The 13,019-nt window shown below is 43.9% G+C and overlaps 1 protein-coding gene across 2 annotated transcripts; it reads right to left on the bottom strand.

Moving 5' to 3' along the window:
- Positions 1-1,560: 1,560 nt before the first annotated feature.
- On the bottom strand, positions 1,561-12,998 carry LOC113414637 (uncharacterized). 2 transcript variants are annotated; one of them, XM_026671630.2, is made up of 6 exons: positions 12,817-12,998; positions 7,826-8,048; positions 6,773-6,911; positions 5,999-6,141; positions 5,626-5,678; positions 1,561-3,251 (listed from the first exon to the last, which is right to left on the bottom strand). In XM_026671630.2, exons 2-6 carry the CDS (start codon positions 8,032-8,034, stop codon positions 2,464-2,466), a joined length of 1,332 nt encoding a protein of 443 aa, XP_026527415.2. In that variant the 5' UTR covers positions 8,035-8,048; positions 12,817-12,998; the 3' UTR covers positions 1,561-2,463. The 2 variants fall into 2 exon arrangements, with proteins under 2 accessions (XP_026527415.2, XP_087803207.1); XM_087947081.1 differs by lacking the exon at positions 12,817-12,998 and adding an exon at positions 9,164-9,221.
- Positions 12,999-13,019: the final 21 nt, after the last annotated feature.

The raw sequence follows: 13,019 nt of genomic DNA, 5'->3' as shown, positions 1-13,019 counted from the left end.
AAGGGTCAGTTTTTATGTTTTTTCTATGTTTGTCTTAAAAAACAATAAAAATTTATTAAAAAAAAACATTTTCCCCCAAACCGAATGTTTGTAGAGGATAAAGTAAACTGTCTACACAACAAATCACTGTGTACCTCTAATGCATCGAAGATTAATCCTCACATATATGGAAGATGAAATTACAGAAAGACTGACTCATTTCAGTTTAAAGCATTGTAAATGGAATTCAGCACCAGTACATGTTTTGACTGAAGTCATTGGAATAATAAAAACCTTAAGTATATATGGATTCTCCTTTTTATCATGTACTTCAGATATGAACCTGGATGTCAAATTTAGAAGTAAGATTGAGAGCACATAATGTCTTCAAAAGTTTTTTTAAAAAATGTATTAGGGAAATAGAGAAGGGCTGGAACTTTTAAATCAAGGAGAGATAATTTTTGGGCTAAGGGAAAAGTTGAGGACATATAATGGATACACACAGCAGCTGTGTTGAAGTTTCTCCATTTGCAAAAGCATCTGCTTGTAAGGGGAACAGTTTGTAAACTCATATTCACCAAAAGCCAGATGAAATCTATGGACTGTTTTATGGCATCATTGTGGGACCCACTATTGGGCCAAAGAAGGGCATAGATGTTTTCAGGTAAGTCTCAGGCATGAAGGACAACTTACTTTTTATTTGTCATTTTGCATTCATGTGCATGCATGCGCACAAATGCAGACATTGAATGAAACAGTGGCCCTCATTATGGCCACATTAGTGCTGGCTATATGTTTAAGTCACTGTTTTTCCAGTTTGGCAACTTTAAGATGTGAGGACCAATTCCCAAAATTCCCAGCAAAAAGAGATCCGGGAGTTGAAGTTCACATATCTTAAAGTTGCTCAGGTTGAGAAACACCGTATTAAGTGTTCAGAAAAAGGCAGCACTTGGCTTGTCTCATCCAAAGTGGGAAGTGAATCATGGCCAGGTCTTGTTAATACATGGGTAGAAGATCACCAGTTTCTAGCCCTATACATTATGAACTGGAAATGGGAAGTCTGTCCCAGCAGATGACAATAAAAAAGCAACTCCACGTTTTTATTCAAAACCTATCTAGGGACTAGGGCTCAAGCATAATACAAAAGACACCTGACTTATTTTAATATTGCCACTGATGTTCTTTCTCTCTTCTTTGTAAAGGATAAACAGCCCTGTGCGTGCATGAACACAAAGGACAAGCTTCACAAAAGCTCAGACAATGTTTGTATTTGTACACTGGCTTAATGAGGTCTGTTAAAGATCTTGAAGCTTCATTTGCATAACATTGCTAAGCTTGGCTATTGTGAAACCATTAATTTTCCATGGCTTACCATAGTATGGAAAGCCCACACATGTGGTTAGTTTACAGTTTAGTGTACTGTTTGGTGCAAATCCAGAAACAAGTCAGTTCAGTAATCAGGAACTTGTGTGAACCTAGCCCAGATACATTTTTCTCTTTTTTCATTAAAAGTATTCTCTCACGACTCTAAGATCTTTTGAAACAGGAATTGTTTAAAATACGAAATGCATTCAATTCAGATAGATTATGATTTTGGTTTATTCTTTGTCCCCTCAATTAGATATCACCAGAAGAAGTTTCTAGCTCCCAAATTAAAACACTGCTATGAATTTCCATTCATTTCTTTCAAAGATACATATAATGCAAACATAAGAAAACAGATTGGTATAAAACGCTATCTGTGATCTGCCTCTTCCCTCCTATAACTTCCTATCTCTGTTGAACCAAAGGAAACTTAGATTATGGACCGGAGCTTAACTGGATTATTTTTTTCTCATTTTCATTGGAATCAGGTTCTCTTTATTTCTAATTATTTACACGGGGACACAAAGGGCAGATATTTTCTGGACCATGGTAAGCAGTGTGATGCATAGTCAAAAAGAGTTGTTAATTAAGGAACCCTGGCTTTCTAGCTTCGCCCAGTCACAGAGCACACCAGAAAACCTGGCCTGGACACTCTGTAGTTAGCGGTTGCACCATAACACACTAATCAAAACTGGGATTGGTTAGCTGTGCAAAACCAATCGAACTAGCCACGATTGTAGTTTTCCTCCTGACTTTTTAAAACATGCCCCAGGGTGGATGTCCCTAAACTAGCTTGTCACTTAACTTTGACAATTTGTTAGTTTGGCCATAGAGAGCCACTGTTTGTTTGTTTTTTTAAATAAAACCTGGTTTAGGATTAAGCATGTTGTGTGAATCTAGTCCCCTCTTCTTTTACAGATGGAATATACATTATTTCTCCCTTTTTACGATCTGCTTCAAGTTTCTTGCTTGTACTTCAATGATGCCATTGGAGGACTTGGTTCTTTCTCTATCTCATCCGGCAATTCTTGGCCCAACTCCCCCTGATTGCAGTTGGGCCTTAGAAGGAAAACCACACAGAGGAAGAGAGAAGAATTGCCACGTGGGGATTAAGGGTCCTCATTTTGAATCTCCAGTCTTTATGCAATTCTCACCCCAATCCTGCACCAACTCCCAAGCACTTGGGCCCAATAGCCGATAGTTTCTGCTACGATAGGTGCTCACATTGCAGAGACGGCTGGCATGGGTATCTTCGTAAATTTGTTGGACAGCAGGTGGCACAGGTGGGAAGCCAGCAAGGTGAGCTAGGTTGTCCATATAACTCCACTGCTGTTCCTTCAGCTTCAGGAAGTACCGAGCCAACCCTCCATTCTTCAAATATAGTCCCAGCTGTTTTTGGACTTCAGCCTCCATGTCGGCCACAGAAGGGAGGGAACAGCGCCCACTTAGCACAGCCAGCGCAAATAGCACCTGGCAGTGGAAGTGTGGGAAAGGACATATCTGCTGACAAACCCCAATCAAGAAGAGCGATGGGTGCTGGGGAGGTAGTAAATGCTGGTACAGGGGACCCATTCCATAATCTGTCTCTTGTAAGCCCAACTGGGCCAAGTCCAAGAAGGGAAAGCTGTACTTGTAGCCTGTACAGAGAATCAAGACATCAGCTGGCATCTTAGAACCGTCTGTGAATACCACTGTCTTTTGCCCCACTTTCAGAAGTGGAGGCATCTGTATCACATCCTTGGGCAGCCCGCACACATGTTGCCTTTTGTGGCTGAGTACTACTTGAGCAGCTACACTGGAGAGTTGCAAGGCCAGGTCAACTCCTGATGGACCAGCGCCTACCAGTACAACAGATTGGTTGGCAAAGGGCTCTGGATAGCGGTAAGAGTGGCTGTGTAGAAGACGGCCTGGGGAGAGAGAGGGGAAAAAAATGTTGGCAAGCAATAGCTTCCATCTCATCACATTCTTGCGTAGGGTACACCACATATTCAACATATGTGCAATATTATTGCTCTGCCTCCATGTAATGGTATTGGGGGAATGACCCTAGGAGACAAGAAGAATAGCCAAAGACTAGCCAATTGCCAAGAAAAGGGACACAGTGACTCAGAGGATAAGACAATGAGCTTGTCAATCAGAAAGGTCGGCAGTTCGGCAGTTTGAATCCCTAGCGCCACGTAATGGGAGTGAGCTCCCGTTACTTGTCCCAGCTTCTGCCAACCTAGCAGTTCGAAAGCATGTAAAAATGCAAGTAGAAAAATAGGGACCACTTTGGTGGGAAGGTAACAGCATTCCGTGCGCCTTTGGCGTTTAGTCATGCCGGCCACATGACCACGGAGATGTCTTTGGACAGCAGTGGCTCTTTGGCTTTGTAACGGAGATGAGCACCGCCTCCTAGAGTCGGAAACGACTAACACATATGTGCAGGGGGAACCTTCACCTTTAGCCAATTGCCATGCAAAAGGTATCTCAGCCCACAGAAGGAAAAGGGGCAAGGGAAGCCACTCAGAAAGGACCCTCCCTAGTTTTCTGGAAAGTAGAAGTAAAAGAAGGGAGCAGTGCTTTCAGAGTTGCCAAGACTGTTACTCTAAGCTGACAACAAAGGTAATATTAGTACTCATGGTTTGTGCTTCTTGTCTGGACTACCTCAAAAGGCTGGCACTATTCTACTTTCCTCCTGCCTGGACCTTTTTGCTCATTCGCTTTTCCTGTTGATGCCTTTGGGCAGGTGGTGAATGGTGACGGTAACTTTGATCTCCTCCGAACAAAAGGGCAGAAACCAGAAACCAACAATGCTGCAATCCCCCCCAAAATAGTGAGGGTCTGACTTTGTTCACAAGACATGCTTAACTTAGTTACTGAATTAACCCTTTCTCGGGGTCTGCCGAATACCTTGGAACTATAAATGAGGATCCAGGTTGTTGGGGGCTGACTCTGAAAACTGCTTACAGAGGGCTATAAAGCACCATGAAACAGTATATATGTCTAAGTGCTATTGCCATTGCTAGTATAGAGTCATCAAATAAACTGAATTTGCACCCAATGCTAAATGACAAAAACCTCAGGTTAGCAGTAATTAAATATCTGGATTTGACTCCCTAAGATACAGGTTATGGATTTTGCAAAGGTATTTGCTACACCTTTGTCTGATCTTGTTAAATGAATGAAGCCTACAGAATACATTTCTAACTTCTTTTCCTTCTTATCATGCCCTTTGAATACTTGGGTACTCTCAGTTAGAGGTATATGGGATCTTCCTTTTCTTGAAGTGTTCCTCCTGGCCTATTCCCAGAACTTAAGTAGGCTCTGTGCGCTGTCTCTGGAGCATTGTATTCAATTTTTGGAAGCTAGATTGCTTTTATTTCATGAAATTTCCTCCTCTTTGTCCTTGTTTTTGAAATCCAAGTCTGGTAAAATGCTTGTTGCACTTCCAGGAGGCATTGAGATACAACAAGAACAGGGGTTATTGCTTGCTGTTTGGTTGCAAACATAGAATTTAATGCTTTCCACTAAAGGAAAAGGGAACAGTTTGTTTATTTACTTATTCTTTTATAAATCAACTATTCAACTATGTAACAATTCTGGGCCCTGAAGTAGAAACTTTACATTCTCTGCATTCATTCAGACAGGGCATATTAATTATGTATAAAAAGTATTATGTAGCATAATAGCTGTAATAAATTTAAAACAAACAATTTTAAGTTAAGAATGGCATTTTTAAAATGGTTGTCTCGTGTAACTCTGCACTGCAACAAAAACAAACAAACTGATCACAAAAAATATATATCTGTGATCAAAGCATGAATATGTAAGGCAGAACTAAGTTCATGGAATTGGCTGCTTAAGACATAAGGGTGTCCATTGGCTTTAAATAAGATCAAGCACGTTCATGACAGATACATGTATTATTGGCTATTAGGCCCTGGGCTGTGCTACACGAAACATCAACATTTAGAGGCAACTTATGTCTAAACAATGGTGGTAAGGGAACAACACCAGAAAAAAAAGGCTACTGCCCTCTTGCTCCGATTGGGTATTTTCCAGAACAATGTAATAAGTAAACTGTTTATTAAACAAGTCTCTAGAGCAGGTTTGCTGGCTGAGGAATTCTGGGAGTTGAAGTCCACAAGTCTTAAAGTTGCCAAGGTTGGACACCCCTGCTCTAGACTATTTCAATTGATTGGACGATGGGGAAGTCAAATGCTGGACCTGATGATTTTAGCCTTATCTAGCCAGAAGTTCACCCTTGTCTCTAAAGAGTAAGGAAGATTTAAAGCTTACCTTGGAAAGTGTCCAACCCGGGAATGGGAGGTATAAATGGGACAGTGTAATGGCTGCAGAAATAAAACTATTAGGATGGAGGTTGGAGAACAGAGACATGTCAAGCATCTGAGCGTATTCCCCTTTTCTTATTTGATTTACAAAAGCATCAAGTGATTTGCCTGGTCTTCCATTCATTCTAACACAATTTTGCAGAAATCACGAGAAGGTTAGTTACCTACAATCTCCACTCTCTCTTCGAATCTTCACCTCCCCACAGAGCAACAACAATAACAGCAATAACTTCACCCTTGGAAGTTAAACTTGGAAACCACCAATTTATTGCTCCTTCTCTTCTTATCAAAATCACCAACCCAGCTCAACTAGGACTCACCCAGTGCAGACCATGATGGCATCAAAGTGCTCTGTGACTTGCCGGGTTGACTCTGGGTGCTGCACTGAGGCTGTGATTTCCCAGCCACCTAGGCGGCCTGCATCCCTCTGGGCGGGCCTGACCTCCTCAACTTGCCATTGGAACTGGTGGAGGAAAATGGAAGAGAACAGGGGAGTTCCAGAAACCAGCTAGCTCTGGCCTGTAAGCTGTGGTTGTTCTGCAGCAAAACTAATGGTGTAGTGGTGAAGGTGTTAGGACAGAAACCAGGACCCTGTGAGTGATATGCCTCCCTTAGGTATGAAAGCCAGCTGGATGATTTTGGTCCATTTACTCTCTCTCTTACCACAGTCCATTTCAGAGGGCTGTTATTGTCGCAGAAAATAGGAGGCAGGAGTATTATATATGTTTGCTACCTTAAGTTGACTCTCTCTCTCTCTCTCCTCCCTCCCTCCCTCCCTCCCTCCCTCCCCCCTCTCTCTCTCCTTCCCTCCCTCCCTCCCTCCCTCTTTCTCTCTCTTCCATCCATATCTATCTATCTCAGTATAAAAATAATAATTTCAGCTCCTGTAAAAATGCCTAAACATCTGTCTGATTGTGTGATCAATCATAATAATTATATCAACAGATGCAGCATTTACGCTGTATTGCATTGAAAGATCTAGAGGCAAACCTTGGCAACCCATTGTGCTCCCTTGCCCCCCTCCTCCCATCGAGCACGTGCCTCTTTTTGCTCTGCCACTCCTCCCTGCTTCTAACAGCCCCATCGTCTCTCACCCTGACATGGTCACAGACTCCAGACTGCTCTGCATAGCTATCCAGGTAGGTCAGAACATCCGAGTGGTGCAGGAATGAAGGCAGTGATGGATCAAAGGGGAAATCCGGAAAGGCCATTGATTCCTTGGGCAGGTTGGTCCTAGGAGCAGAAGCAGGTTAAAGCACGCTTTCTGCACTGCATTCCACGCCTCTCCCCTGGCCAGACTCCTTCCTTTTTTATTTTTATTTTTGTATTAAAAGAATAGCTGCCTGAGGCCTCCTCCTATGCTTTCTAGTACAAGGATCGCCAACCTTTTGGACTCAGGGACCACCAAACTCAGAATTTTAAATCCCATGGACCAGAGACTCTGGGAAAATCCCCCCCAAAGTCTGCAGAAAAATTCCCCACCCTGTTTTCCTACCGATCGATCATTCTTTATTTGGGATCGCAGGATACTGTCTCCAGCTCTGTTCTCAGGGGAGGAGAGAGAGAGGGAGGGAGGGAGGGAGGGAGAGAGAGAGAGAGAGAGAGAGAGACTTTTGGCTTCATGCAAGGAAAGCAGCAGAAGTCTTTTTTTCTCTCCCCCAAACTCCGCCAGAAATGAGTCTTCGTGAGACTTGTTGCGTCGGCGCAGCCTCTTGGAGCAGGATGCCTTGCAGGGTCCCAAAGACTCCTTTCTGGAGGGGTTTGGGGAGGGCTGCTTTCCTTGGGTGCAGACAAAAGCAGAAGAAGAAAGAAGTGGAAAGAAGCAGCCCCGGTGGCCAGGTGAGGCGCATGGGGTAAGTGGGGCAAGTTCCCCCCCTCCGCCCTTTCCCCCTCCCCTCACTATCTCGTGTTGTTCACAATGCAAGCAATGCAAGCCTTGTGTTCCTGCAGGCCATGTGGGCCACGCAGCCTTGTATTCCCACGCAGCCTGGATTAATTGGTTTTGGGGGTGACATTTCTCTGCAGACCACCAAAATTTTCTCGCGGACCACCAGTGGTCCCCGACCCACTGGTTGGCGACCATTGTTCTAGTATATTGGTAGACACTGGCATAGAGAGCCCATCCCAAAGCACCCTTGAGTGACTACCTGAGGTCCCGGTACATGCTGGAATGGATGATTCTTCCCATGGCATCTTCTTTCTCCTCCGTGTAAATCCAGGTGCCTCCCAAGCGATCCGAGGCCTCAAATACCACGGGTGGAGCAAAAGTCCCAGAAGAGGCAAGGATGTGCCGGGCAGCACACAGTCCTGCCGCTCCTGCCCCAATTACCGCCACACGCAGTTTCGTTGGTAGCATTTTGCAGAAAGGGTCTGCAGGGAAAAAGAAGGAGATGCTTACAGTGAGCATGGCAAATGAGCCCTCCAAGTGATGCTGATTGAAGATGTCCGGGCAGGCAGATTTCCCTTTCACTCCAGGGGATAAGACAGAACAGTCACCACACTCAAAGTCCAAAAGATCATCGTTGGGATAACTGGCTTTGGCAAAACTTGGGGCTTTAGAGCAGGGGTCTCCAACCTTGGCAACTTGAAGACTTGTGGACTTCAACTCCCAGAATTCCTCAGCCAGCAAAGCTGGCTGAGGAATTCTGGGAATTGAAGTCCACAAGTCTTCAAGTTGCCAAGGTTGGAGACCCCTGCTTTGGAGAGTAATTTGTTAAGAATTAACTGGAGGGGAGAAATAGATGAGCTACCTGAGCCTAGGATAGAAAGAGGTCATACAGATAATCCTCGACTTACAGCAGTTCCTTTTTGTGACTGTTCAAAGTCACCACGGCGCTGAATAATGGGACTTACGACCATTTTTCACAGTTATAACCTTTGCAGCCATCCCCACAATCATGTGATCAAAATTCAGAGGCTTGGCAACTGGGTTCATATTTATGAGTGTTGTTGCTTCCCGAGGTCATGTGATCACCTTTTGCAATCTTCTCACAAGCAAACTTAGTGGGAAAAGCAGATTCACTTAGCAACCGGGTTACTAGCTTATCCGTTGTGGTGCTTCACTTAACAACCATGGTAAGAAAGATTGTAAAATGAGACAAAACTCACTTAATAATCTCACTTAACAGCAGACATTTTGGGCTCAATTGTGAACGTAAGTTGAGGACTACCCGTATTCCCAGAAAGAGACAAGATCTCAAACCATGGAGCCCTAAGCCCAACTCTGTTGCTATTCCTGTTTTATTTCTTCTCCGGTCCCCATCAGGACTGCTGGTAGATCAGTAACTATTGACCACAACTCCTCGTTTTGCAGGTACATCTCCATCTTTACTCTCCAGGAAAGGTAGTTTGTCTCATTTAGCTAAGATACCACGAAACCTCCTCCCATTATGCTGACGGAAGCCATATTGCTTGTTTCCGTTACAAGCACTAACTACAAACAAACCACAATTCATAGTCCCTCTGACTCTGGTGGAAGCTCTCACGGAGTTTTTCTTCTCTCTGGTTTCTCTAGTCATTTTGGCCTTCTCTCTGGACTGGGGCCTCTTAAAGTGGTAACGGGTCAAATAACCCTGATGACTCATTCCTACCATGGCGTCATCATTATAGCATTACAGTATTACAGCATTGCAGCATCATGGCAGCTGGTCAGCTCTTAAAGTTATTTCCCTGACACTTTCTATAAAACAAACAAAATTAGTTTGGGCTAGAAACACTAGGCTGTAGTGTTCCCAGGAATGAGTATCAGCACTTAATTTCAGAAAGGCACACAAAAAAAGCAAGATGCAAAGCACCTTTCCAATAGCTCCATTGCTGTGGCTGTTGCTAAGCCGATGAAAAGCACATCAAAAAAGCTTCAGGACTTCACCTCTGAATATACATTTGTTGCATAAGCCCATAGAGCTAAGCTGTGTCTCCTCTAACAGGTAGGAACAAGAGTTGCCTCCAATCCCCTCCACCTAGCATGACCTTTGCCCTTTGTATCTTGTTCCTGAAAGGGACAAGCCAACCATATTGATGATTAAATAGTTAGCTTGTGGATTAACTGGATGTGCTTAGTCATGATTACTTGTTTTCCTCTTTGACTTTATTCTTTTCCTCTCCCCTTTGACTTTTTTCCTTTCCCCAATAAAACTGCAATAGAAAAGACCATAGAGCAAGACATTGAGATAAAGATAAACAAATTGTCCCCTGGAAGCAATTTTCCATTGCAACACGAGAATTCCCCCATTCAAAGCATTGATCTTGTAGGCAGGGAAAAATCAAATGAGCCCTTACAGCTGCTTTTGAGTCTTTCCAGGTTTGCTAGCTGGGGAATTCTGGGAGTTGAAATCCACACGTCTTCAAGCTGAGCCACAGTGTGGCACAGTGGTTAGAGTGCAGTACTGCAGGCTACTTCTGACTGCCGGCTGCCTATAGTTCAAACCTCACCAGGCTCAAGGTTGACTCAGCCTTCCATCCTTCCGAGGTCAGTAAAATAAGAACCCAGATTGTTGGGGGCAATATGCTGACTCTGTAAACCGCTTAGAGAGGACTGTAAAGCAAGTATATAAGTCTCAGTGCTATTGTTATTGCTATTGCCAAGGCAGAGAAACACTGGCCTAGGCCAAGACTCAAGATCTTCATTCCACTGAAGTAGCATGGCATTCTCCTGCTTTCCTTAACCTAACCTCTCTCTCCCACCTGAAGCAAAGCTCAGGTTCCATGCCAGTACTAATATTGTGCATACTGAGCTCCTTTTCCTTGTAAGCTTTACAAGAATTCACCCTTTTGCTTATTTCCCCAAATATCATTGAAATGAACAATGCAATAATCTCTGGCTGAGTTTGTACAACATTAATGATTGGCTCAGTTAAAGACCTTACAGTCGCAATCACACAATAAGATAAGGTTGATTACTGTTAATTTGGATTGCTTTTAGGGTGACTCAGTCTGTTGTGCAAACTCCATCTATCTAGTTAATTTATGTTTCAACACTGTCAACTTAGAAAATGAATTACTTCAGTAGCTAATTTAAGCATAATATGTAAGCCCATCTGTGATGACAAATGACTGACATTGATAGTTTGTTCTTTAAGAATGCTTGACAATGAAAGTTTCCATAATATTAGCTTATCAAGTTGTTTGCCTGGAACAGCTCTTGCAAGCTCAGGACTAATTGCTTTTTAATCAAAGGGATAAATGGGCTGGCTGGGCTAAGTACAGGTAGTCCTCAACTACCATCACAATAGAGCCCAACATTTTGGTTGCTAAGGGAAACATTTGTTAAGTGAGTTTTGCTCCATTTGATGACCTTTCTTGCCACAGTTGTTAAGTGAATCACTGCAGTTGTTCATTTAGTAACCCAGTTGTTAAGTGAATCTGGTTTCCCATTGACTTTGCTTGTCAGAAGGTTGCAAAATGTGGTCCTATGACCCCAGGACACTGCAACCACTGCAACCTATCATAAATATAAACCAAGTTGCCAAGCATCTGAATTTTGATCACGTGACTACAGGGACGCTGCAATGTAAATGTGAAAAATGGTTTTTTTTTCCTAATTTTGAACTGTCACTAAATGAACTGTTGTAAATCAAGGATTGCCTGTGTATATTGTTGCCAAAGGCAAAGGATTGCCTTTGGCAACAATAGCCTCAAAGCAAAAGTGCTTCTCTTTAAGAACAGATGCAGAGAGGAGAGAGGGTGAAACCAGAGTGTTCCCCCATAATCTGGTTCTGAGAGCTACAGATTTTGAGAGCCGGCCAGCCAGCACCTACAAGGCATTCTGGATAATATAGCTTGGGAAGGCTATCCATCAAATTAAATTCAGTTGTCTATGTCAGCCCCCCCAAACTTGAACACTTTAAGACTTGTGGACTTCAACTCCCAGAATTCTGGGAGTTGAAGTCCACAAGTCTTAAAGTTGCCAGGTTTGGAGACCTCTAGTCTATGTGCTGTATGAATTACCTCCTTTGAACATGTCCCCAGTCTCACACCAGGTTGATTCTGGAAACTCTGTCCTGCTCGAAAATCTTGAGTGGGTTCTCACAACTTGGTTAAAACGGTTAGTGCGGTTCCGATCGATGTTTTAAGTGATTCAGGCCACATGTATCACACAACATGTAGCTCACTGCTTTGGACAGACCATGGGCGGCGAATACAGCAATTGCATTTATTAAGCCAGGATTAGGATGCTTGTCAAGCCAGCCTTCAAATTAAGACATGAGAGACCCTGGGCCCGCTCTGTGCTGATCAGAGCCGCTGACAGTTTTGGTAGAATTGTTCATTTCAGTTGCAACTCAACTCCCAGAGGTTCCCTGGGGCTCGTCCTTCCAAACTTGTTATCAAAACAAGGATGGCCGCCCTGACAAAGGAACAGCATGGAGGAAACCCCAGTAATTCAAAAAGAGGGCTGTGAAAATATTTAGACCCCTCACATCCCAGACATAAACTATTTCAACTCCTTCCCTCAAAACGACGCTATAGAGCATTGCACACCAGAACAACTAGACACAAGGACAGTTTTTCCCCAAACGCCATCACTCTGCTAAACAAATAATTCCCTCAACACTGTCCAACTATTTACAAAGTCTGCACTACTATTACTGTGAATCTTTTCATCACTCCCTATCACCCATCCCCTCCCACTTGTGACTGTATGACTGTAACTTTGTCGCTTGTATCCTTATGATTTATACTGACTGTTTCCTAGTATGATTTGATTGCTTATTCTACCCTGTGACTATCATTAAGTGTTGTGCCTTCTGATTCTCGACTCTTGACGAATGTATCTTTTCTTTTATGTACACTGAGAGCATTTGCACCAAGACAAATTCCTTGTGTGTCCAATCACACTTGGCCAATAAAGAATCCTATCCTATCCTATCCTATCCTAATTAGTGAGCCAGCCCAGCGTTTTGCAAAGTTCCGTTTAGCTACCAAGAGAGTCTCAGGGCCGAGAATGACACTCCGACCGGTGTGGCAGCGAGCGGTGTAGCATCTTGCCCATCAACTCCTCGGCTGATTCATTAGGGGGTCTCCTCCAGAGCTGGGAACTTTTCGATGCCCGCAAACCAAGTCGGGGTGTTTTCCCTTTCTGTTTGTGTGCACGCACGCGCGATTCCTCAGCTGCCGCCGCCCGCAAGGCGGAAACTCTTACCGCTCGTAGCCTGGTCACAGCAACTCGAGTCTCCCTCCGTCCCTGGTTGGTGGCGAGGCAGAGTCCAACGCGGTCAGTCCCTTCGCTCCTCCGGGCCTGAACGGAGGAGGCGGGGTAGCAGCAGCAACTGCAGGCTCTTCCTGGCGCCTGCTTTGGGTCTCTATCCACGCTCTACCAGGGAAGGCGGGAAAGGGAGAGAGCGG

The sequence above is a fragment of the Notechis scutatus genome, chromosome 1 (genome assembly GCF_049901735.1).
Source record: "Notechis scutatus isolate UNSWTSFEM ecotype Mainland chromosome 1, rNotScu1.2, whole genome shotgun sequence".
Taxonomy (NCBI): domain Eukaryota; kingdom Metazoa; phylum Chordata; class Lepidosauria; order Squamata; family Elapidae; genus Notechis; species Notechis scutatus.
The sequence above is the reverse complement of the archived record's forward strand: the minus strand, read 5'-3'. Positions and strand labels throughout refer to the sequence as shown.